The sequence below is a fragment of the Pseudopipra pipra genome, chromosome 22, assembly GCF_036250125.1.
Source record: "Pseudopipra pipra isolate bDixPip1 chromosome 22, bDixPip1.hap1, whole genome shotgun sequence".
Classification (NCBI taxonomy): domain Eukaryota; kingdom Metazoa; phylum Chordata; class Aves; order Passeriformes; family Pipridae; genus Pseudopipra; species Pseudopipra pipra.
Genome location: NC_087570.1, coordinates 3,632,507 through 3,653,845, shown reverse-complemented (window position 1 = coordinate 3,653,845; position 21,339 = coordinate 3,632,507). Strand labels below are relative to the sequence as shown.

At 49.2% G+C, this 21,339-nt stretch overlaps 1 protein-coding gene across 6 annotated transcripts in view; it reads left to right on the top strand.

Moving 5' to 3' along the window:
* GPR157 (G protein-coupled receptor 157) overlaps positions 1 to 21,339 on the top strand; it is a 29,654-nt gene extending 8,315 nt beyond the window's left edge. For 2 of the 6 annotated variants that reach the window (XM_064678501.1, XM_064678500.1), the window contains 8 exons: positions 146 to 251; positions 397 to 481; positions 656 to 717; positions 3,990 to 8,875; positions 14,767 to 14,980; positions 17,151 to 17,345; positions 17,889 to 18,140; positions 20,487 to 21,339. In XM_064678501.1, coding sequence (XP_064534571.1) covers positions 8,499 to 8,875; positions 14,767 to 14,980; positions 17,151 to 17,345; positions 17,889 to 18,104 — 1,002 coding nt within the window. In that variant the 5' untranslated portion in view covers positions 146 to 251; positions 397 to 481; positions 656 to 717; positions 3,990 to 8,498 and the 3' untranslated portion in view covers positions 18,105 to 18,140; positions 20,487 to 21,339. Of the gene's footprint in view, positions 1 to 145; positions 252 to 396; positions 482 to 655; positions 718 to 820; positions 8,876 to 14,766; positions 14,981 to 17,150; positions 17,346 to 17,888; positions 18,156 to 20,486 lie in introns of those variants that run through there. The other 4 variants (XM_064678503.1, XR_010435773.1, XM_064678502.1 and 1 more) reach the window with 4 other exon arrangements.

Here is a 21,339-nt window from a genome sequence, read left to right as displayed (position 1 = left end):
AGACATTAGAGGCTGGTGAAAGCCAGGGAGCTCCTTGTCCTGCAGTGTTGGACATTTATGCTCAAGTGTTGCACAAGATGCCCTGGAGCAATAACCTGCTTTTGAGGCTGTGCTGCAAGAGTTAAGGAGCTGCTTTGTCCTGAAGGTGTTTCCAGGAACAGAGGATTGCAGGAATGCCAGATAACACCATTCCTTGTGTCTCTCAGGCTGTTCCACATGTGAAACAGGAAAGTCCAATGGCTTTAGTACAGGTAAGTGTTGGTGCCTTTCTCCTTTGTGTTCCCAGTGAGTTCCCTTTCTGTCTGACATTCCATGTGTGTGACCCCAGACAGAGCTGTGCAGTCAGGTGAACCCACCAACAGCTTTAACAAGTTTGTGTCTTTAAACTGTTTCCAGATGCTTGGTGGTTTTTGTTCCACTGTCTTGCCCGAGTGGTGGTGTGTGAAATGTGGGAACTCATTGCAATAAATATGGATTGCAGGCAAGTAAGCTGGGCTTATCTTGTTAATATTTGTAATTCTCAAAGGCCATAACCCAGATTTGCGGGTAAGGGACAGGAGAACTGTCACTTTATGGGTTTGAGCCTCCCCTCCCTTGAAAGCTGTTTTGTTCAGTACTGCTGCAGCTGCTTCACTGACTCTCTGTTTGTCCCCAGACTCTGCAGATGAGAAGAGGAGGAGTTCAAACGACCTGCCATCCGTGTGTGTGATGCCAGCTGTGAGTGTTTCTTTGGCAGTGTCTTAGCTGGTTGTTGTGAACAATAGTCAAGGAAGCAATCAGCAAGTATACTGCCCTAGAAGTGCTGCACATTGTTGGGCCTGCCTCACCTCCCTGGCTCCAGGTGGATGGGGATCCAGGCTGGGATGCTGCCCAGGGGTTCTGTGCTGAGCTGGAGCTCGGGGTGCTGAGGGAGCAGGAGCTGATGTGAGCAGTGCCACGGGATGTTCGACGTCGCCGCGGCGGAGAGGAGACGAGGGGAAGAGGAGATGAGTGTCTTGCAAGTTTTGTTCTTTCTTTGTCCTTCCCACGTGCCTGTTCCTGGGTGTAAAACGTGTAGAGTGCCAGCTGTGGTTGGTAACACTGCAAAATGCAGCACTAGGCACTGGGGGAATAGGAAGAATCCATCTGAACCCAACCTCAGACAAGTTAACTCGGCTTTGAACCAGCCCTGGGAGCAAGTCCCCTGTGGTCACTGTTTCTCCTGGGTGCTGGTCAGCAGCTTGCACTGCAAATACAGGGGGTCAGGCACCCAAAAACCCAGCTGATTTTTCTGGGAAAGCATCAGGGTTTAATTACACAAAATGAGACATGACTTCTTACTTTGTCTGGGTAAGAGGGAGGCAAGGAGGATTTATGCAAAGGGCAGACCTGCACTGTGCAAGAGCCTCCCAACACTGGGAGAAGGAAAGGCCTTGCCTACATCTTGTTAAATTTTCAGCAATCACATGGAGGATAAGAGCTTACCTTTCATTTACACCAACGAAGCTGGTTTTGCCTTGTCCCTGTCTCTCACTGTGACCATCAGTTCCAGGCTTTTTGTGGGAAGAAAGAGGGTGGGTTGTTATAGGGAATGAGAATGGCTAAAAAAAATCCTTTGTAGACTGCCATGGAGATCACTGCAGAAAATGCCATCGTGTTTTATGTGGAAATGCTCTTTCTAGTGCCCTTTCCCAGCTTGACACTGCTCTGGGCTTGAGTCTGAGCTGGGTGTTGGCTGATTGGAACTGATGCAATCACTGGAATGTGGTTGGGGTGACAAACATGTGGGGCTTGACCTGTCTCACCGTGTGACTGCTGAGCAACTTCACCTGTGTTAATGAAGTCAGTGGGTTTGAGTTCCAGGTTATAAGAGAATGTTCTGCTCTCTGAGTTTCCTGTACAGAGCTTGGCAAAGGGTGAGAAGTGTTTTAAAACCCCTTTTCGGGGTCGTGTTTGGGTTCTGGACTGTAGATGTTGTGTCAATGGAAGGAACAGTCTCCTGGGCTGTGTTACACCCTTTCCCTTCAGTAAAATTATCTGTTTGCTGCTTTGCTCTCCATCTGCTCCAAAGAACTTGTGTGAAATAACCTGAGTGAGGCTTTGAGCTCAGTAACCAGGGAAGCTGATCTGCATCATGACTCCCTCCTTGAGGCTCTCATTATTAGCTTTTATATTCCTGCCTTGTCTGTGTTAAAACCACAGGCTGGAGGCAGCCCTCCCTGCTGCAAAGTGTGCACCTCCAGGTCAATTTACAGTAAAAATTGCACCCCAGAAATCCTACAGTCAGGCCTATTTTCTGACTATTAATTATAATTTACAGTAAAAATTGCACCCCAGATATCCTACAGTCGGGCCTATTTTCTGACTATTAACTGTAAGAGTTGCAGTCCATACATTTCTACTATAAATAGTAGAAATGGTAGTAGAAATGACAGTGGTAGGAAATTAGCATTGAGAGGTTGCCACAGAGATCACTGCAGAGACAGCCCCTTTGTATTCTGTGTAAATCCCCTTTCTAGTGCCCTTTCTAGACCCTTCCCACGCTTGGGTCTGAGCTGGGTGACCTTACAACCAGCTCTGAAATGCAATATCTTTTGCTTGTTCATGGCATGCTCTGTTTCATTATGAATGCACAATAGCAATACCTTCATTTTTCTCCACTCAGCCACGGCATGAAGGAATATCCCGTGTTAATCCCCTAATTTAAATTCGAAATTAAAACCTATCACAACACTTGGAGCATCCTTTAATCCATTGATTGTCACTGGCTTCATTCCAGCACTGTAACTAATTACATTCTGCCTGCAAAAAATTCTCATTGCTGGTGGCTTTTTTATTTGCCTTTTTTTTTTTTTTTTTTTGGAGAGCTGCTGGTTTGAATTCTTGTGCCATCTCTGCAGCCTGACTACACATTTTTATGTTTAAAATGACTAAGCATCTCTGCTTGCTGGAGGGATGCAGCGTAGTGCTCTGCAGTAGGTGATGAGGGTCTCCTGCTCCAGCAGTTGTGTCCAAACACTCTGCTCTGGGGTTTGCTGGAGATGGGAAAGGAAAGACTGGAGCAAATCCCGAGTCATCCCGATCCAGCAGGTTTTTACAGGGTCATGTTTGCCTCGGGGCCACTCTTGTGTCCCCACACTGAGCCTGCCAGCAGTTGAAAATGTGCTGCTCCAACAGTTGTGCTTGTTGGTCTGGTTCAAGGGGACTGTTTCAGCCTCCAAGGAATCCCAAGGAGCCAGGCTGGAGCAGCAGTGAACATGCCCAACTTAGTACTCAGGCCCTGGCAGCAGCTTGGAGGGCACAACCCTGGTACTGCTGAACAGCAGAGGGGTGGGAAGCAGGAGAAGGGGGGTCTTAACCTGCAAGTAGCAGCAGCAGCAGAGAAAGTCAGGGTATTTGGTCTTCATGCAGCATTTGCTAATCCCAGAGGACTTGGAATGAGTTAAAACTAGCTAAAGTGATTTTCAGTTGGTGTCATGGCATGGGGCACCTTGGGTGGTGTTTGTACCCACGGTGACTGTTGTTGTGTGACCCATCTGGTCCCTGGGGGAGAGTGGGAGCTGCTGGTGTTGAGGTTGGGTGTGATGTCTGCACCTTTCTGACTGACTTGTTGCTTGGTGTTCTTGGTAGACATGTAGGGAATGTATTTCCTCGTGGGTTTTTTTACTTGACCCTTCTAAATCTGTGTGAGGAAGGCTGTTGTCTGGAGGGGGCAGCTGATGAGAGGCTGTTATGAAGGCCCTGAGTGATCACTCTGGAATTTTTTGAGCAACCCTCGATGGCTCTCAGCAATGCTGTGTCAAAAGCTGGCTGTGTCAGTGTCTGTCCAAAAATGGAACAGATGGGGTTAATGAAGTCAAGGATTAGGTCCCTAATCTGTGCCAGGACTGCTAGAAATGTAGGGGTTTTTTTTGGTCACATGCTAGAAAAAGCAACAAAGGACAAGCATGAGGATTTTCACCTCTCTCAGAAACCTTCTCTCAACTATGCTTCCCTGGCTTTCCTTTCAGCTGATGCAGTGAACCCAAGGATCAGGTGATGACTTAGAAAAATGGTCCCATTCTCCTGGAAATGAAGAGCTCAGGTGCTGGTAAAACTGTTGGCTGGCTTTTTTTTTTTTTTTCCTTTATGGTTTTACAGTTCCAGAGTGAGGTTCCTCTTTCCAGACTCAGGTTTAACTCTTGGCCAGGTGTTCTCACCCCTGCCCAGTGCCCTGCCTGGGGTCTGTGTCAGGGGCAGGTTGTGCAGGGTGCCTTTAACTTTGCATCCCTCTCAGGAGGGTGGGAGTTGGGTGTCTAATTGCTCCCAGGCTGAGCCCTGAGAAGCTGATGAGTACAAGAAACAGCTGTATTGGCTTCCTGGGTTGGAATGAGCTGTGTGGTGGTTTGAAAACTAAAGCATTCAAGAGTTCTGGTTATTTCAGTACTCATCTACTTTTGTGTGTGTGTGTGTGCAGTGAAACTGGACTCAACCCATTTTTTTCCAGGCTCCTACTTGAAAGTACTGTCTAAGCTGTGGGCAGGGATGGGAAAAGGTGACCAAGGTCCATGTGCTGGTTGGTGTCAGAGCCTTTATGAAGAGCTTGTCAGATCAGGACAGTGGTGATGGGAGAAAACACTCCTGCCTGGACCAGCAGTGACCTCTTGTGGGTAGAGGCTGCTGGGGGTGCTGGGAGCTGCCACTTGCAGTCAGGGGGTGTTATCCTATCTGTGGCCCTAAAGTGGATGTGGTGAAGGGAACTCAGATTCTCTCTTGGCTTAAATGTCAGAAACAAACAGTTGTAAGTGGTGCAAAGTCTCTTTTCTTCCTCACACGTGTGTGCTCTGGGCTGGGCTGGGAAATGGTGTCTTGATGGTTCAGGAGAAGCTCAGGCTCCTCTCCCTGGTGAGCCCAGAGTTGGCCTTTGAGCATTTCAGGGGAGTAAAACAGAGCAAGAGCAGAACTTCTGCTCACGTGCTTTTTCCATGGAGTGTCTTTATCTCTGATAAAAGCTGTCTCACTGATCCTGCACTAAATCCAGGAGATTTCCCAGTGCTGTGAAAGCAGGCCTTTGTCTGTGATGTGCAGAGGTGCTGTGGGGTCTCAGCTCCTAATAATCACTTAAAAGTCCTAAGGCATATGACCAGGTTCCCAGTTAATGGGGAACTGTCTCAGCCCAGCTTCCTACCAGCTGCAGGGGCAGAGCAAAAACTTCTCCTCGAAGCTGGTTTAAAAAAAAAAAGTAATAAAAATTTAAAGGTTATGTCAGTACATTTTGTCTCACAGTGGAGGTAAATTTATGCAGTTACAGCTCAACCAGTGCCTCATAAGATGCAGAGTGTAGCCTGTGTGTCAGAAAGCTCTTTGAGTGGCTGGTGAGATGAATTCAAGTCAGGAAAAAAGATTTTTTTTTTGTCTTTTCACCAAAGACCAGGTTGCTTCACCTCCCTGTGCCTTAAAAACCATCTGAAAGCAAAGTTCTCAAAGGAGATTTTTCATTGTGTCTGTTGCTTTATTACAAGCTACTTGCTTAGATTTTTTTCTACTTCTGAGCTACAGACAATGCTGCCTTTGAGTTGACATGTGTCTTTGGGCAGTTCCCAAATATTTCTGTTCTCTGGACAACTGCAGATTCCTTGGGAGGGAAGGTAGGAACGTGTGTTTGGGCAGAGGCAGCTGCACTGCTCCCCTGCAGCTGGAAGGTAACACCAAAATGCCAGGAATGCCACAGAGATGCTGGATGGCTTGGATGTGGAGATGCCAAGAAAATGAAAGGTGGTGGGAATCCTTGGTAAGAAGTTATTTGCCTTTTATTACTCAGTTTTAAAGCACAAACTCTTTGTGGGTGCCCTGCTGCTGAGTGGTGATTTCTGTGTGTAAACTTACCATATTCCTATTTTAGAGAACAGGGGGAGACCCAGCAGAAAATCCTCTGCCCATCCTATTTCTGATTGCTAAGACAAAGATACATTTGTTTATTTCTGCAACATCTGACGACCCAACAAACTGTTTTTTGAAAGAGAGGAGAAGGGAATATCTGAATTACAGCCCCAGGGAAATGCAAATTCTGGATTTATTTTGATTCACTCTCTGGCAAGGCCTAATTAAGCTGTGTTATGGAGCCACATCCAACACCCAAAATAAAAGCAACACTCAAAAGCCAGGGTGTTTGATAATGTGGTTTGTCTGGTTTGTGATAGTCAGGGGAGTGTCTTGTGCTATAAAAATTGGGGAAAGGAGAAAACAAACAACGAGGAAGAAGCCAAGAATGTGTAAGAACAACAACTGGGAATGCAGCCTTGACAAAGCTTTGTCTCGTGGGGTTTTTTGGGTGGGTCAGATGGTAGCCAAAGAAAGGCTGGAATAATGATAAGTTAAAAAAAGCTATTAGTGTCAAACTGTGTTCAGGGGAAATGCAAGTTGCTGCAACTTCCTTTTCCTATGAAGAACATGCAGAGGGCATCAGGCTCCAAAATAAACTCCTAAAAGTGAAAGCCTGCTCGGCTGAAGTTTAATAACTGAGTGGTAATAAAGGGCAAAAAAAGGTAAGTTGAAAGACAATCTTGTTTCCAGAGGAAGGAATTTTAACAGAACAACTGACTGATGCCCCAAGGTGACCAAGAAGCAGCACACCAGGCCTGGATGTAGCTGGGGACTTAGTGAAGAGAGTTTTAAGAGGCTCTGAAGTTCTATCCAGCAGCTTCTCGGAAAGGTGTTGGTGTGACTTGTCCCTGGAGGTGCCTCTGGAGCAGCAGGATTGGCTTTGGGTGGCACAGGGAAGGCAAGTGTCAGATGGTCTATTTGTGAGGTGCTCTGTGGTCCTGACCCTCGTGCCCCCCTTTTTTGTACTGTGGCAAAACTGATTTAAATCAACCTGATAAAAAGCTCTAAAGGCTTCATTCAGCGCTGGCACCCAACCCAAGGCAGGCAGGGCTGGATGTCACCCAGAAGCTCTTTGTGAACTGGCAGAGTGGGTGTGAAGGCTCATCCTGCCAAACTGATGTGTCCCCCAGGACTTCCAGGATTCATTAGAAAATTGGATTTGAACTTGCAAGTCAAAACCAGATGAAGGTAATAAAAAACTTAAAGGAGGCAGTGGAGCTGCAGGTTTGAGTGCAGCTGTGCAGCAGAGCAGGGGAAGAAGAAATTGCTGCAGTGGAAAAACCCGCTCTTGGAAAAACATGTAAGCAGTGGTGGCCCTCTTATACATCTGAGGGGAGTGTGGGGTTATTTTTTAAGAAGTGGAATTATGTATTTTCCAGTAAAGTTTTAATGGTGCAAAAGCAGAGTTCCATTAAATATTAGTTACCCTGAAAAAGTTACTGGATTGTAAACCGGTGTGTTTTAAATACAAAACTGGTCGAAAGAAGTGATTTAAAATGTTGAGAACTCTCAGTTTGGAAGATGGGAATGTAAAACTGAAAGGACACCGTGGCCAAAAGCGACATGAAGACATGAAATCCTTTGTGGTTTTTTTAAGGTGTTTCCATCAGGTGTGTTTTCTGGGGTGTGTTAGGTGGCTTCGGGGTGCTGGGAGAAGCTTGAGTGGGGACAGCTGGTTTTACAGGTCCCAATAAACCCTGTTAAAAACTGAGTTCAGCAGGGATCCTTCACGGCTGGGAAATGATTAAACTGTTTGAGAGAACGAGACACCTGAGACAGCAACGCCCTTTGAAAATGGAGCACATCTACATCAAAGGTGTAAAGCACGAGCTGTCTGTGTGGAAGCCAGTGAAGGATCAGGCAAACAAGGACATGCTTTCAACCTGTGAGTTCTTTGAAGGGGAGGCAGGGCGGGGGAAAGCTCTTTCTTATCGACAGAACCGTAAAATCCGTTTAGCACGGGAGCGAACGCTCTGTTGTGTCTCCTGAGTCTTTTCCACCCCGCAGGTCGCAGGATGGAGCAGGATGCCGCGAATTAGTGCTGGAATGTGGAAGGTGGAGGTAACACTGGTGTCACCTGGGGAGGGTGAGGGACCGGTGGTGTGTGTTGCTGCTCTGATAAACCTTTTTTCTGGACATCTGAACGTGTTTTTCCAGTGTGCCCCCGAGTGTTCGTATATCTGTGCAAACACCGAGAGATCTGGCTCAGAAGGGGACAGGCGAACTGTGCGCTGTCCTGGGGGAAGAAGGTCCCGATAGCAAAAGTGAGGAGTCAACAGTAAAGATTAGGAAACGACAGTAGAACAGGCGTTCGTTTCTGACCCGTCCTGTCGCGGCGGGGTTTTTTAACCTGGAGAACGGAGGGTTTTCTGTGCCGCGGGACCGCTTCGCTCCCAGCGCTCCGCCGTGCGCGGCTCCCGGCGCCGTCCCCGGGGATTCCCTCGGGATCCAGGGGGGAGCGGGGGGGCCGGGCCGGGCTCACATGACGGCGGGGGCGGGTCGGGTCCCGCCGCTGCCGAGCCGGCCCCGGCTCCTGCCGCTCCTGCCCTCCCCATCCCATCCCATCCCGTCCCGTCCCGTCCCATCCCGGCGCTCCCGCGGAGCGCTCCCGTCCCGCCGCGGCTCCTCCATCCCTCGCCGCTGCCGGGGCCGGTGCGATGCCCGCCCCGCTGCCCCCGACGGAGCTGCTGGGCTCGGAGCGGGCCGTGGTGCTCGTGTCCTGTGTCCTGTCCTGCGTGGGCTCCTCGCTCCTGCTCTGCTCCCACGCGCTGTGGCCGGAGCTGCGGACGCGGCCGCGGCAGCTCCTGCTCTACCTGTCGCTGGCCGACCTGCTCTCGGCGCTCTCCTACTTCTACGGGGTGCTGCAGGACTTCGACGGGACCTCCTGGGACTGCGTCCTGCAGGGCGCCCTGTCCACCTTCGCCAACACCAGCTCCTTCTTCTGGACCATGGCCATCGCCCTCTACCTCTACCTCACCATCGTCAGGGGCTCGCCCACGGGCACGGGCTTGCTGTGCTGCTTCCACGCCGTGAGGTGGGTGCTGCCTGCGGCTCCTGGGAGGTGGGGACCCCCCAACACCCACCCCGTGGCCAGGAGCCCCCCCTGCTCTGTGCCGCGATGGAGCGCTTGGATGGCCGCTGGAATCACCTGTGCTTCTCTCAAGGAGGGTGTCTGTGTCCCCGTCTCAGATTCCTTTTAAACATGGATTTTGCTGTCTTCTAACCAGCCAACCCTGCTGGTTACCCTCCCCCCTCCACCCCCCCCCCCCCCCGCTCCCTTCCCAAGTGAAGAACTGGAGACGTGGAAAAGTAAAAAATGTTTTTGCTCAAGGTCACATAGAAAAATCTCTGGCAAGTTATAACGACTCTAAAAATCCTGCCTTCTGCCCTTACATCCTGGAAATAATATCCTAAAACTCGTGTTTGTGATACCTGTCTGCTGTTGCCAAAACCCCCGTGTTTGGGATCTGTTTCCATGGGTCCCCGACTTCCCTGGTGTGTGGATCCTTCCCCCTCTCCCCGGGCAGGTTGCCGTAATTCAATACCCACAGGAGAATGTCGTCTGCAAGTGATGAGGCTGCTGCTAGAAAAGCATTCTGAAGGTTGTTTTGGCGTGTTTGATTGAAAGCAAGACGAGCCAGACCGCAGTGTAGCTTTATGTCTCACTTGCTGTTATTTAGGGAGCTGATTTTCCACAGCATGTTCAGTAAAAGCTTTCATTATGCAATTGGAGCTTGTGGAATCATGTGCTACGTCCACGCTGAGCAAAACAGTGATCCTTTAGTCCTCCTTGTTGCCAAGCTTTTGCAATAAATTATAAGAAGAATGATCTGGTTTTAAAGGGGGGGGGGGGTCATTGGGACAAACACTGAATTTTCTTTGGTTTCTTAGTCAAATATTTGTCACCTTTTAGTTTCAAACAGCATCAGTTGGGAGATGATTTAATTAGAGTGCAGCCACAGAAAGACTTTGAGGCTGAGTGTGAATCAGGGAGGAACTTCAATTCCTGCCTTACCTGTTCTAATTGCTGCTTGACAGCAAGGTCTGTGTGTGAGGAAGCCTGAGGTGTCTGGAAACACCGGGTTGGTGGTGGTGAAGCTGAAATAAGATGGAGTGAGACAGTGGAGGAGTTTTTTAGATTATTTAATCTCAAGCAAATAGAGAGCTCTGAGAGCTGTGGAGAGGATGGAGCGCCAGTAAAGAGCCACAAGTTGCTTAATGGACAGAAAACAGAAGTCTGACTCCTTCTCATGGCCATGCTGGCTCCATCAGGAGACATCAAAGAGTTGAGGCAAATCTGGTCTAGTTGTAATTTTCTTCTCTGCTAATTGCTTGGGTGGCTTTTGCCTGTCTTTGTTTCTCCATCTGGTTTAACACTCCTCAGCCTCGTGGGCTACAAAGTGCAGAAAGGAACAGAGTGACTGAAATAGGGTTGGCTGTAATCTGTGCACTCTTTCAAAACTGTAAAAGCCCTGAAAGATTGCTCTGCTTTGTGACACAGCTCAAACTGAGCTGCCCTCTGGGCGAATTCGTAAGTTTATTTTCAGTTCTTTACAGCAAAAATAAAATGCCATCCTCTGCCCTTGGTGTGGATCAGCACCACTTGCTCTGTTAAAAGGGTCTGGACAGCACTCACAAAGCACCTGTCATCAGGTGCTGCTTTGTGAATGCCTCCTGCTCTGTGCAGAGCCAGTGGTTAAAGCTGCTTCTGCTTAGGAAAACTCAGAGGAAAACAAGTGAGGACCTGTTCTGTGCCCATCCCCTCGTGACACCTCATCCTGCTTCCCATCCCTGCACTTTGATGGTTACCTGAGAACTCAATCATGACGTGAAATTCGGGATGTAACGCCTGGAGGTGGCTCCCCCTCACCTTTTCCTGTGTTTCAGGGTTCCACTGGAAGTCTGTGGTGCTGGTAGCCTAAAAATCTATTAGAACCACTTCTACCCATGTATGCACTGGTGTCTTTTTGTATATTAGCTGCAGGAGGTAAGTGTGGGAGACCTGTCTAGGGCAAAAAGAAAGGTGACAAAGGCAGGTGATGAAAGTTAAACTTCTTTTTTTTTTTTTTTTTTGTCTAGGCAAGAACCTGAGATTTTTTTGTTTTCCCCCCTCCTTGCTTTGTAGTTTGCCAGCACAGTCATGCAGCGACCATTGTGTGAAGAGTCATTCCAAGACACCTTTGGAAGGGATCCAGGGCAGGATGGAGTTTTGTCAGGCGTGTTTCCCATTCTTCAGGAGCAGCTGCTCACAAGGGGCAAGTGTTTGTAAAGATGAGTGCTTTGTGGATGTGGAGTGCAACCAGAGACTTTATTCTTTAGCTGAGTGGAGCTGACTAAATACATGTTGGGAAGTCAGTACCTGAAAGTCTCCGGAGGGAAATGAGGATGTTACACTGGACCAAACCTGTCAAACAGGTTTGTCCCTCACCATTCCTGTGGTAACACATCCACCTCTTCTGCTGCTGGGCTGGAGAGCTGCAGCCTCTGTTTGGGTTTTAAACTTGCCCAGCTCAGAGGAGCTTTGAAAACAAGCTTACACTCAGCTTTGGAAATATTTACGCCGTTGCAAAATGTGAGTTCTGTCATCCAGGGTGTACAGGACCAGGCTACCTCGTGTTCTGAATTTCTAAATATCTGGTTGGGTAACGTCATCTCTGTTGTGAGAGCAGCTGATCCAAACTCAGGGTGAGGAGTGGACCAGACAGACAGAACCCACCTTGGGATTGTTTTTTTTTTCTTGGCTTTTGACAGCAATTGCTGACAACCTTTGAAGTATTTTTATTTTGTGATCAGGTGATGCATATAAACATATATATGCTTTATTTATAGCATTAATAATTAATACTTAATCATTATAAGCATATGTATGTCTTGTTTATATTTATATATACATATAAATGTGTATTTGTTTATATATACATTTATACCATGCATATGTACATACACATGCATGTCCATGGAGTACTTGAGGTCCTTTCATGTACTGCTGTGCTGTTCATCTCAGTCCTTGCTGGGCTGCCTCATGCAGGCTTAAATTAGGGCAGATTTGCTCTGGAGTTCTGCTTGCAAGGTGTACTCAAAGCTCTTTACCTGGAACATTGGCTGGGATATCCAGAAGACTGATTTTTCCTTCTCTACAGAGGATAAATTCCTGTCCCCAGAAGGAATTGCCTGCAGGCCTGCTGGCAGGATGGCTTGTAGTCTGACCTGTGCAGGCAGGTGACAGCAAATCACCTCTTGTAAGAGCCTCTAGGGAGGGGAAAAAAGCAGCTGTGCAGCATAAATCAGAATGTGGTTCTTAAACAACCTGACCCAGGCACACTGAGGACAAGAAAATCAGGGCAAATCGAGCTGAACGCTGCTGGAGTTTAGGGGTCCTTGTCCTGCCTTGTTGTGGTGTTGATGTGCAAGGATAACAGTAGGTTATATGTTTTTTTAGTAATCCACTGCCAGGAGCTGTATTAGGGGAATAAGAAGTGTTTTGTCTGCCTTAGAGGTGGGATCTCCAGCCGTCCTACAGAGATGCAAGGAGTTGTCACCTTCCCCTTTTCTCCCACCCTGACTGTATTTAGATCCAAGTGTGCTTTGGAGAGGCCCAGCCCACAAAATGGCTCTTGGAGGCTCAGAGGAATATTTCTGCCTGTCTGTTATCCTGGATCCCTTTCATTCCACTCTCTACATACCCCTTGGGTGATGACTCCTGGTTCTTCAGCTGCTCCATTCCTCCAGCTGGGTGCTGGAGGAATGGAGCAGCTGCTTTGCAGTCCTGGTGAACTGTCATTTAGGAGTTCTTAAGAACAACCAAATCACCAGTCTCAGTTCTCCTTTCCACTTTTCTAAAATGGAGCTGAAGTTCACTGAAATGTCTGATTGCTTTCTAGATCCTTTCTGGCTTCACTTTGAAGTGGTGTTTCCGACTTCACTTTGTCCTTGGTGTTGGTCATAAATATCCATCTGATCCCAACACGCTATTCCAGGGAAAATTAACTGCCTGCTGTGCAGCAGTTTTCTTCCACACTCGTCCTTTTCCCACTTATATACTGAAGATTTTTGTAAGTCTCTTGCCTTGGGGTCTGATATTTCCTACTGTGGCTTCTCTGGCTGTGTCTGTGTGGACTTAGCCTGTTTTACATCCACACACAGTAATTTGAGCTGCTTTTATCTTGATTCTCTCTCAGTTTCAGGTCACTGTTCAGATGATTATTTAGAGAAATTAGTTTCTTAGTTCACTTCCTTTTTCTTGGTACTTACATGCCTTAACGTGGTTTGTCTAAGGAAATGCCAGTTCTCTTGAATTCTTTACCTTAGTTCTTCCAAGTGAGCTGAAAATGGAATGTCTTGGCATGTGCAATGGTTTTCAGAGAAATCACCACTTTTACCAAAACGAGCCTTGGATTGTGTGGAAAGTGTCACGGTGGTGGTGACGTTTGGGATGTTTTTAGAAAGCCTGCTCTGATAACAGCGTGGGGAGGGCTTCCTGCAGCACCACTGTCCTTAAATAACAGCACTGGCTTGGGTCAGCACTGCCTGTTCTGAACTGAACACTGAAACAAAGTGTCCTAAACTTGCTGAAGGCTTGACTCTGACATTTTTTACAGTGTTACATTTGCATTTGTTTGTTTTGTGAGCAGGTGAACCTGGACGTTATTTAAAAGTAGGAAATGGGGTATTTTTTGAAATCTAATATCACGGGATTATCTCTGATTCTTCAGTTGGAATTTCAGATAATCTGGTCAAGGCAACTGCTGTTTGCCTACATAGTCTGGTGCCTGTGGAACCCATTTTTGGGTGGAAGATCCTTTCCATGCTCTCTGCAGCTGCTCCAGGCTGTCAGTGGAAGACAGGAGTGAACAAGGAAGGTACCAAGAGCAAGAATTTGTTTTCTCTGCACCTGGGCAGCCCAGGAGGGTTGTGCTGGGAGCTCAGTCTGAGCACTCTCAAGCATTTATGGCATTTATTGAATGTCTCTTGTCCCTCTTCAGGCTCCACAGGGTTTTCCCCTGAGGATGGATGTGGGAAGGGCAGGTGATGCATTCAGCTGGATACAGGGCACTATTTCAGCCCTGGTGTCATTTTTATGTTTCTGTGGGCTCATGGAATTTTTCTCTTCTTCCTCGTGGCTTCTTGTGGGCAGCCCAAGCTGCTGAGTGACAATTCATGTGTGTCACCACAGTTGTTTTTCTTCTAAATGCTTCCTTATATTTGCCTCTGCTGTCAAGAGACAAGCCGAAGTCACAGCTCCAAATTATGTGAATGTGGCTCCTCTTGGCATTTTTAGCTTTCTGCTGTTACTGCCAGCACTTTTCCTTGGGAAGAAACTTGCTCTTTGTCCTTCAGAAATTATGCTTTTGCTCCCAAAATATTTCCTACACCTCCACTTAAAAGCAAAGCAAACCAAACCACTGATGGCATAAAGTTGTGGGTTTCTTTGTGTGCCAGTCCTTTATGTGCCAAGTGTCACTTTGGAATCAGAGTGTGGGATTTGGTTGTTTGTGTTCTGAAAGGCCTGAGTGAGGTGGCTGAGCCCTGCAGGGCAGTCACAATGTGCAGTGCTCTGGACTTGTCGAATCCTCAGCCTCACCTGTATCCAGGGGAGAAGGGGAGTAGGTGGGAGGGTGGGATGTCTCCTCTTCACCCTGAGTGTGCTGTGCAGGCCAGGTCAGAGTGTAGCACATCCTTACACATCTGTCCTTCAAGACTGGGGATCCAAATCCCTATAACGGGTCCTTAGGAGGTGGATTTGCAGTCCACATCCACATGCTGCCTGACTGTCAGCCCCTTCCCTTCAGCCTGATGGTCTGGAACAACACTGGCATCCTGGCTGATGGAGCATCCCTGACCTGCCACCCGTTTCCCTGAGGTGTGGGGGGGCACTAAACTGAGGATGTTCTTGGCTTCACCTTGCTCTCTGTGCTCTCCCCTCAGCTGGGGTGTCCCCCTGGGCATCACGGTGGCGGCTGTGGCTCTGAAGAAGATCGGCTATGACGCCTCCAACGTTTCCGTGGGCTGGTGTTGGGTCAACCTGGACGCCGAGGATCGTGTCCTGTGGATGCTGCTGACGGGGAAAGTTTGGGAGATCCTGGCCTATGTGACCCTGCCAGTGCTCTACATCCTCATCAAGAAGCACATTAACAGAGCAGTGAGTACTGTGCTGTGTTGCAGACTCGCTCTGTGGTTCTGCCCTCCCAGTGCTCTGCAGTTTTTGGGCCACATTTAGCAGCTGCACAGGCAGGAATTGCTTCCCAGCACTGAAATGTCCCCACCCCTGGGAGCAGCAGTGCCCCTGCAGCACCACCACACAGTGGCTTAGCACAGGGATGTAAAACCCTTTTGAGAACATACAGGGGTTATGGAGTGTTCATGAGGGAAATGCTCAGTCCTACAGTAAGAATTGAAACAGGATGTGAAGGACAAAATTCCGCTTTAATCAGTGTTCTGCAGTTCCACTTGTACCCAGCCCGAGACTGGACTTATCTAACCTCAGTCCTTGCAGTATCAGTGAGGATAGTTTGTGTTTATGAATGTTTTGTACTGGCAGCATAAAGCACTGTTTGGGAGTCTGGGCACTACATGGCAACAGGCACCACACACACACTGCACAGGAGACACCCTGGCCCGGCAGGGTTTTGGAAATCAGAGCTTTAGTCGTTGCTGTTCCTTGGGAACACAAAGAATCCAGGCATCTGGGACAACATTTGCATAACAGAGACATCTGGGTTGAGAGTGGCAGAAGGAACTGCATCCAGGGATTCCTTTTTTTCCTCTAAGTTGTATTAGAGTTAAAAAAACCCCTTTCACATGTGGATAGGTGTCCTTCTGGAAAATGCTGCCACTGCACTTGTGTAGCTGTGGCAGTTGTAGTAAGGGATAAAGACCAATCTGGTTAGGGCAGGATCCTGCAGATAAGCTGGAAGAACAGGGTAGTTTCAAGCAGCCCTAAGTGTCCTGGGAAAGGGGAGCTGGGAAGGGTTTGCTCGTGCCTGTCAGCACCACCTGACATAACCCCGACAGGACACCGTGTCCCAGCCGCTGTCAAAGATAGAAGTGTGACCTCCTGGAAACCTGACCAGCCCAAAAGGCTGGGCTGCTGCTCCTGCTCTGCCAGGGATTCCTGGAAACTCTGCTCTCCCTCCCCACTGCAGCTCTGACCCCGTGCTGGGACCAGGGCTGGGGGCAGGCGGCTGTCGCTGCTCTCACATGGGGGTCTGAGGGTCTGCAGCAGCAGCTCGTGGAACCTTCTGGACTGGAGCCCCTCTCCTCATCCCCGGGGAATTTGCCAGGCCTGGAGCTGCTTGCTGAGCTTCTGAAATGGCAGGGAGCCTCCCACTTCCAAGGAAGAGCAATAGGCAACCAGAGCAGGGCTTGGGGCTGTGTTCTGGCTGAAGGGAGTGTGGCAGGAGTGGCTCCTGCACAGTCAGAGGCAGGAGAAATTCTGGCAGTAGCTGTTGTGGGGGACACACACAGGTGTGTGCTGAGGGCTTTCCAAAGGGAAAAGACTGCAGGGAGGTGGGTGGGAAGCTGCACTGAAAGCCCTCAGTGGGACTGGACTCAGCCCACTGTGCAGTGGGGTCACACAGCTCTGTCCTGTTGGGAACAAGGTGTCGGGACTGGCAGGACTGGAGCGAAGGAGAACCCTGAGCATCAAAGCTGTGTGTGCTCAGTAACCCTGATGGCAGGAGGAATAGTTTTCTGCAGGCCAGCTCTCCAGAGATTTAATCTGATCCAGGGCACAGATCCTCTTTTTTTTTTTTTTTCCCTACATGTGCTGGTACAGAGAGAGGTTTGTCCAAATCTACAGAAGCCCGTTGCTGACAGTACATGATCAGAAATCAGGCAGCAGGTTCTACACAAATATATAATACATATATATATTTCCAGATGTGCATATATATTTTTTATAGATATATATGTATGGCAAGAGGCCTTCACAAGGCTGAATTCTTGGCCCCCCATTTGCAAAGTCCTGGCCAGCAGCACCGCCCTGGCAAAACTATTTGGTGGAGCACCATGTTTTTATTTATATTCTTATGATCTGGTCTCTTGGCAACTACCTGGTGATGTGTGCAAGTCTAAAGCTTTAGTGGGACTCTGATAAGGGCTGGACCTCCCTTATTTGCCACTCCCTGGCTCCAGCAGGAATGTTTGTTGCCTGCAAAGGCAGAGTGTGGCCGGTGCTCACAACTGTGCCCCTGTTAAATTCCTGCAGGATGCAGAGAGATTTAATTTGCTCTGGAAAGAATCCCTGGAGCTGAATGTCCAACGTGTGTAGGTTTCTGTTGATGTTTTCTCTCTCTCCCCCTCCCTGGAAGCACGCAGCTCTCTCAGAGTACCGCCCCATCCTCTCGGGAGCACCTGCATTCCAGCCCAGGACTTCCATAGCGGATAAGAAGTTGATTCTCATCCCTGTCATCTTCATCTTCCTCCGCATCTGGAGCACTGTGAGGTTCGTCCTGACCCTCTGCAACTCCCCTGCCGTGCAAAACTCAGCCCTGGTTGTCCTGCATGTGAGTATTCGCCAGGAAATGCCTCGGGAGGGAGGTGAGGTTTTGGTGCTCTCGATATCCCTTCTTTTGGCAGGATGCTGCGTTGGGAGAACACCTGCTCCCTGCTGGCAAGCGCTGCCCGGGATGCTCAGCCACAGCAGTGCTTCCAGCAGGGGCAGTGATTCCAGCAGCAGCTGTTCCAGCAGCATCTAGTGGCTGCAGGATAAAGCTGCAGCGGGGAGGGATGGACAGTGCCAGCTGCCTGTAGAAGCAGCTCAGACCAGGAATGTTGGGTGTTTGTCCTTCAGGAGGGCTCAGCCTGCTGTTGCCCTACACCAGGCTGCAGCAGTGCCAGCCCACAGCAGCTCTCTGCTCTGCTTTTGGGTGCTCTCTCTGGGGAAAAAAAAAAAAAAAAAAAAGAAAAAGAAAAGCTTTATTTTCCTGAATTTGTTTTTCTCGTTGAGGTGAAGTTGGTGACTGTCATGCAGCTGGTCTGTCTGACACGATGTTTTCTCTTCTCTGGGGGGGGGGCAGCACCGGTTCATTCCTTTCTTGCCCTTGCAGGGAATTGGTAACACGTTCCAAGGAGGTGCCAACTGCATCATGTTTGTGCTCTGCACTCGGGTGGTCCGGGCTCGGCTGCTTTCCTTCATCTGCTGCTGCAAACACGACGAGGGGGATTGGCCCTGGCAGAGATCAAACAGCTCCTGGCAGCGCCCAGAACCCCACAAGGACGTGCCAGGCCCTGAGCAGACAAAGCCACTGCTTTCCAGCACCTGAGCTGCCTCCACCTCAGCGTTGAGTCCTTCTTTCATGGTAAAAAAATCCAGTGTGAGTCTTTCCTCCTGCCTTGCCTGTGCTTCATGGTCTGAGGGGTGGGGACAGCTACCAGGGAGCAGCTGGCAGAGGGGGGTTTCTGCTGCTGCTGCTGCTGCTGGGGGGGATTCCCTGTCTGACTTTGCAGGTCCTAAACCATTTATAGAAGTGCTCCACCCCCCTTTCCCCCGAGCTGGGGTGGTGGCTGTTACTCGAGTCTGTAAAATGAGGAACTAGACTGCAGGGCTGTCTGGTCCTCAAGGACAGGACACCAGTGAAAACTGCAGAAGAGGAATTAGTGGCTCTTTTTGATGTAAAATACCACGTGCACACACATTTCATCAGCACTGCACAGTTCAGATGTTTAGTGCCCCGAGTCTTCCTCATGAGGGAACACAATCCCTGCTGCCAGTCACCATGAAAGGGAAAAGGAGGGGAAGTGATTCATCCAAGCCTGCCTAGAAAGTCTCTAGGAGCAAAAATTCGACAGAATCTCTTAGTTTCAGGCACAAGATGGGGCTCTGATGTCCTTGCACTGTTGTGTGAGCACCTGGTTCCTTTGTGCTTGACCTCATGAGTGAGAGCTGCAGAATTTCTAGGGGTGTCAAACAGTCCATTGCAGAGCACTTGGGGCCAGGGTGCTGTGTGGGTCTGTCTGTGAAGCAGGTATTGATAGAGCTCTCTCCAGGAGAGAGAGCAGCTGTCCTGACTGTTCAGATAAATGTGCTGGCATGTGCTGCCTCTTCAGGAAGGGTATGAAACCATCTGTGCTTCTGCAGTTGTACTTTTCCCTGCAGGTCACACTCAGTCCAAAGGGCTGATGCCTGCCTGGGCCATGGGGATGGCAGGGGATGAGCATCCTGGAGGGAAGGGGCTGTGGGGCTCCGAGGGGATCTCTCTTGCACACATCTCTTTCTTCTCCTCCCAGAACCACACAGCCCCAAAAAACCACAAAGGACTCTTTATTTTTAATCAGTTGACATTTTCAATTTGTAGGCCAGGTTTTTGCAAGCAGAACAGGAGCCCTGTGAGCTGCCTGGGGAGGAGGGGCAGCTGGCAGGCTGCTGCTGCTCCGGGCACCCGGCTGCTCCAAAGCTGCTCTCGTTAGTTTATTTTAGTCACCCTAACAGCAAACACAACAGTTACATGATCCAGAGCTCTTAGGGGACTGTAGGCAGAGGCAGGCCCTGTTATTTCCTGAAGCCTTGGCATTAGCTTTATTACTATATTAGTATATTTAAGCCCCGTTGTGCACAGGCTGTGTAAACAAGGGGAGGTGGAGCCCTCAAGAGCTCAGAGCCCATTTAAAGGGGATGTAGAAGGGCTCTGCTCTTACCATCCCTGGAGTCTTTGAAAGGTAGATGAAAACATCTTATCTTTGCCACATATAACTTCAAGAGGTTTTTTTTTTTTTTCCTCCTTTCAAAAGGCTTTTTTAAACTTCTAAAAGCTAAATAGCAACCTGGGTAGCTCAACTTCATGTTGGTCCCACGAGGCCTGGAAAGAGGAGCTGTGTTAAACTTCTTGTAGAAAGGCAGGATAGTAATTTTTGAATTTTATGAGACTTAGTGTTATGCTGTGTTCTGTTTTTTGGACCCAGCCCTGAAGAGAGAAAATAAAATTGTCACCAGCTTAGCTTAAGGGAAAACAAAGCAAAACACACACACATAAACACCCATCACACAAAAAATAATCAAAACAGATTCCATGTTCTCAGTTTGCCTTTTTCCATTACAGAGCTCTGAGAAATGCTTTTGAAGGGAATGTGCAGCTCACCAGATTTACAATTCCAGCTCCAGGGGTTCCGGGGAAGCAAGCTGGGTTGTAAACACCAAAAGTCTGTGACATCTCTGACATCCTCGTGTCAGCAAGGGCAGAGAAGGAAAAACAGCCAACAGAGAGCCTCTTAGAAATGCCTGTGGGTCCTAACACTGAAGTTGAGGGTGGCCTAAATACGAAGGGAGGTGGGATGAGAGGGGAGGTGATGTGTGGAAGTGCCTGGCTGCTCCTGGCAGGTGCCCCTCGGTCTCTGGGTGAGGTGTGAGTGCAGGGCAGGTGCCTCAGCTGGGTGTGGAGATGGCTCTGAACTCTCCCCTGTCAGGCATGGACTGGAGAATTCCAGCTCAGGTGTTCCTGGAGGTGGCTGAGGTTGTGGTGCCAGGGTGTGTTTTAGGAGTGGGTCCATCACGCCTGTTCCAGCTGCTCCAAGGTGACATCCCTGGGGCTCGAGCTGCAGCAAAGCCTCCTGGCTTGGGAAAAACCTGGCACAGGCTGTGCCAGGCTCTGTGCACAGGCTGCAGGGTGGGGGGACAGTCCTGGGTTGTAACTGTGCTTTGTTCTGTGCAGGTGTGGGATCATCCCGGAGTCCCACAGAGGGAGCTAAAGCCCGGGAAACGCGCCGCTGGAGAGGCCGAGCAGATGGAAAAGGTCCCACTCCTCCTTGCCCTCACATACCAAAGGCTTTGGTCTTCAACTTTGCTCAGGATCCTCTGGAAGAGACTGTTTGACTGCGCTCCAGTTTCCTGGATTCCTTCCCTTCTTCCCCTCACCCTCCGCTAAAAGTCTTAGAAATCGGTTTGGGGTTTTGCTTTTCTGTCTGACGAGGCGAATGTGTGGTGAGTTCTGAGGTGAGCAAATATCACAGGGACAGGGAAACTTCAGTAGCTGCTGAGTAGGACTGTGCTGGGCATGGATTTCAGTCCTAGAGTGCCAATCTTCCCGGGAGCTCCAGGCTGGCTCCTGTTCTTCACTTGAACACGGACAACAACGTGCAAACAAACGTCTCTGTTTGGTGGTGGTGGTGGTGGATGGTTCCTCTGGTTGGTTTATTCCTCCTCCTGGATGGCTGAGGGCCTTCATCATCATCAGGGATTGTGGTGGCAGCCCAGGAGCTGCCTCCTGAGGAAATCTGAACTCTGCAGAGTGCCCTGGTGCTCAGGGATGTTCCCCAGAGCCTCCAGCAAGGACAGCCCTCCCAGCAGTGCCCGGCCAGTGCTCTGAGCTCCAGAGCTCCCCTGCTGAAGGCTGCAGTCTGTTCTTGCTTTGGGAGTGTTGCATCAGACCTGGGGAGGGGATGGGGGTTGGTTTGCTTGGTTTACTCTTTGGAGATAATGTTTTACTTTATTTACAGCTCCTCGTTTGCCTGGTGTTAAAATATTTCTCCAACTCGTACAAAATAAAGTTTTGTTTCTTTACCAGG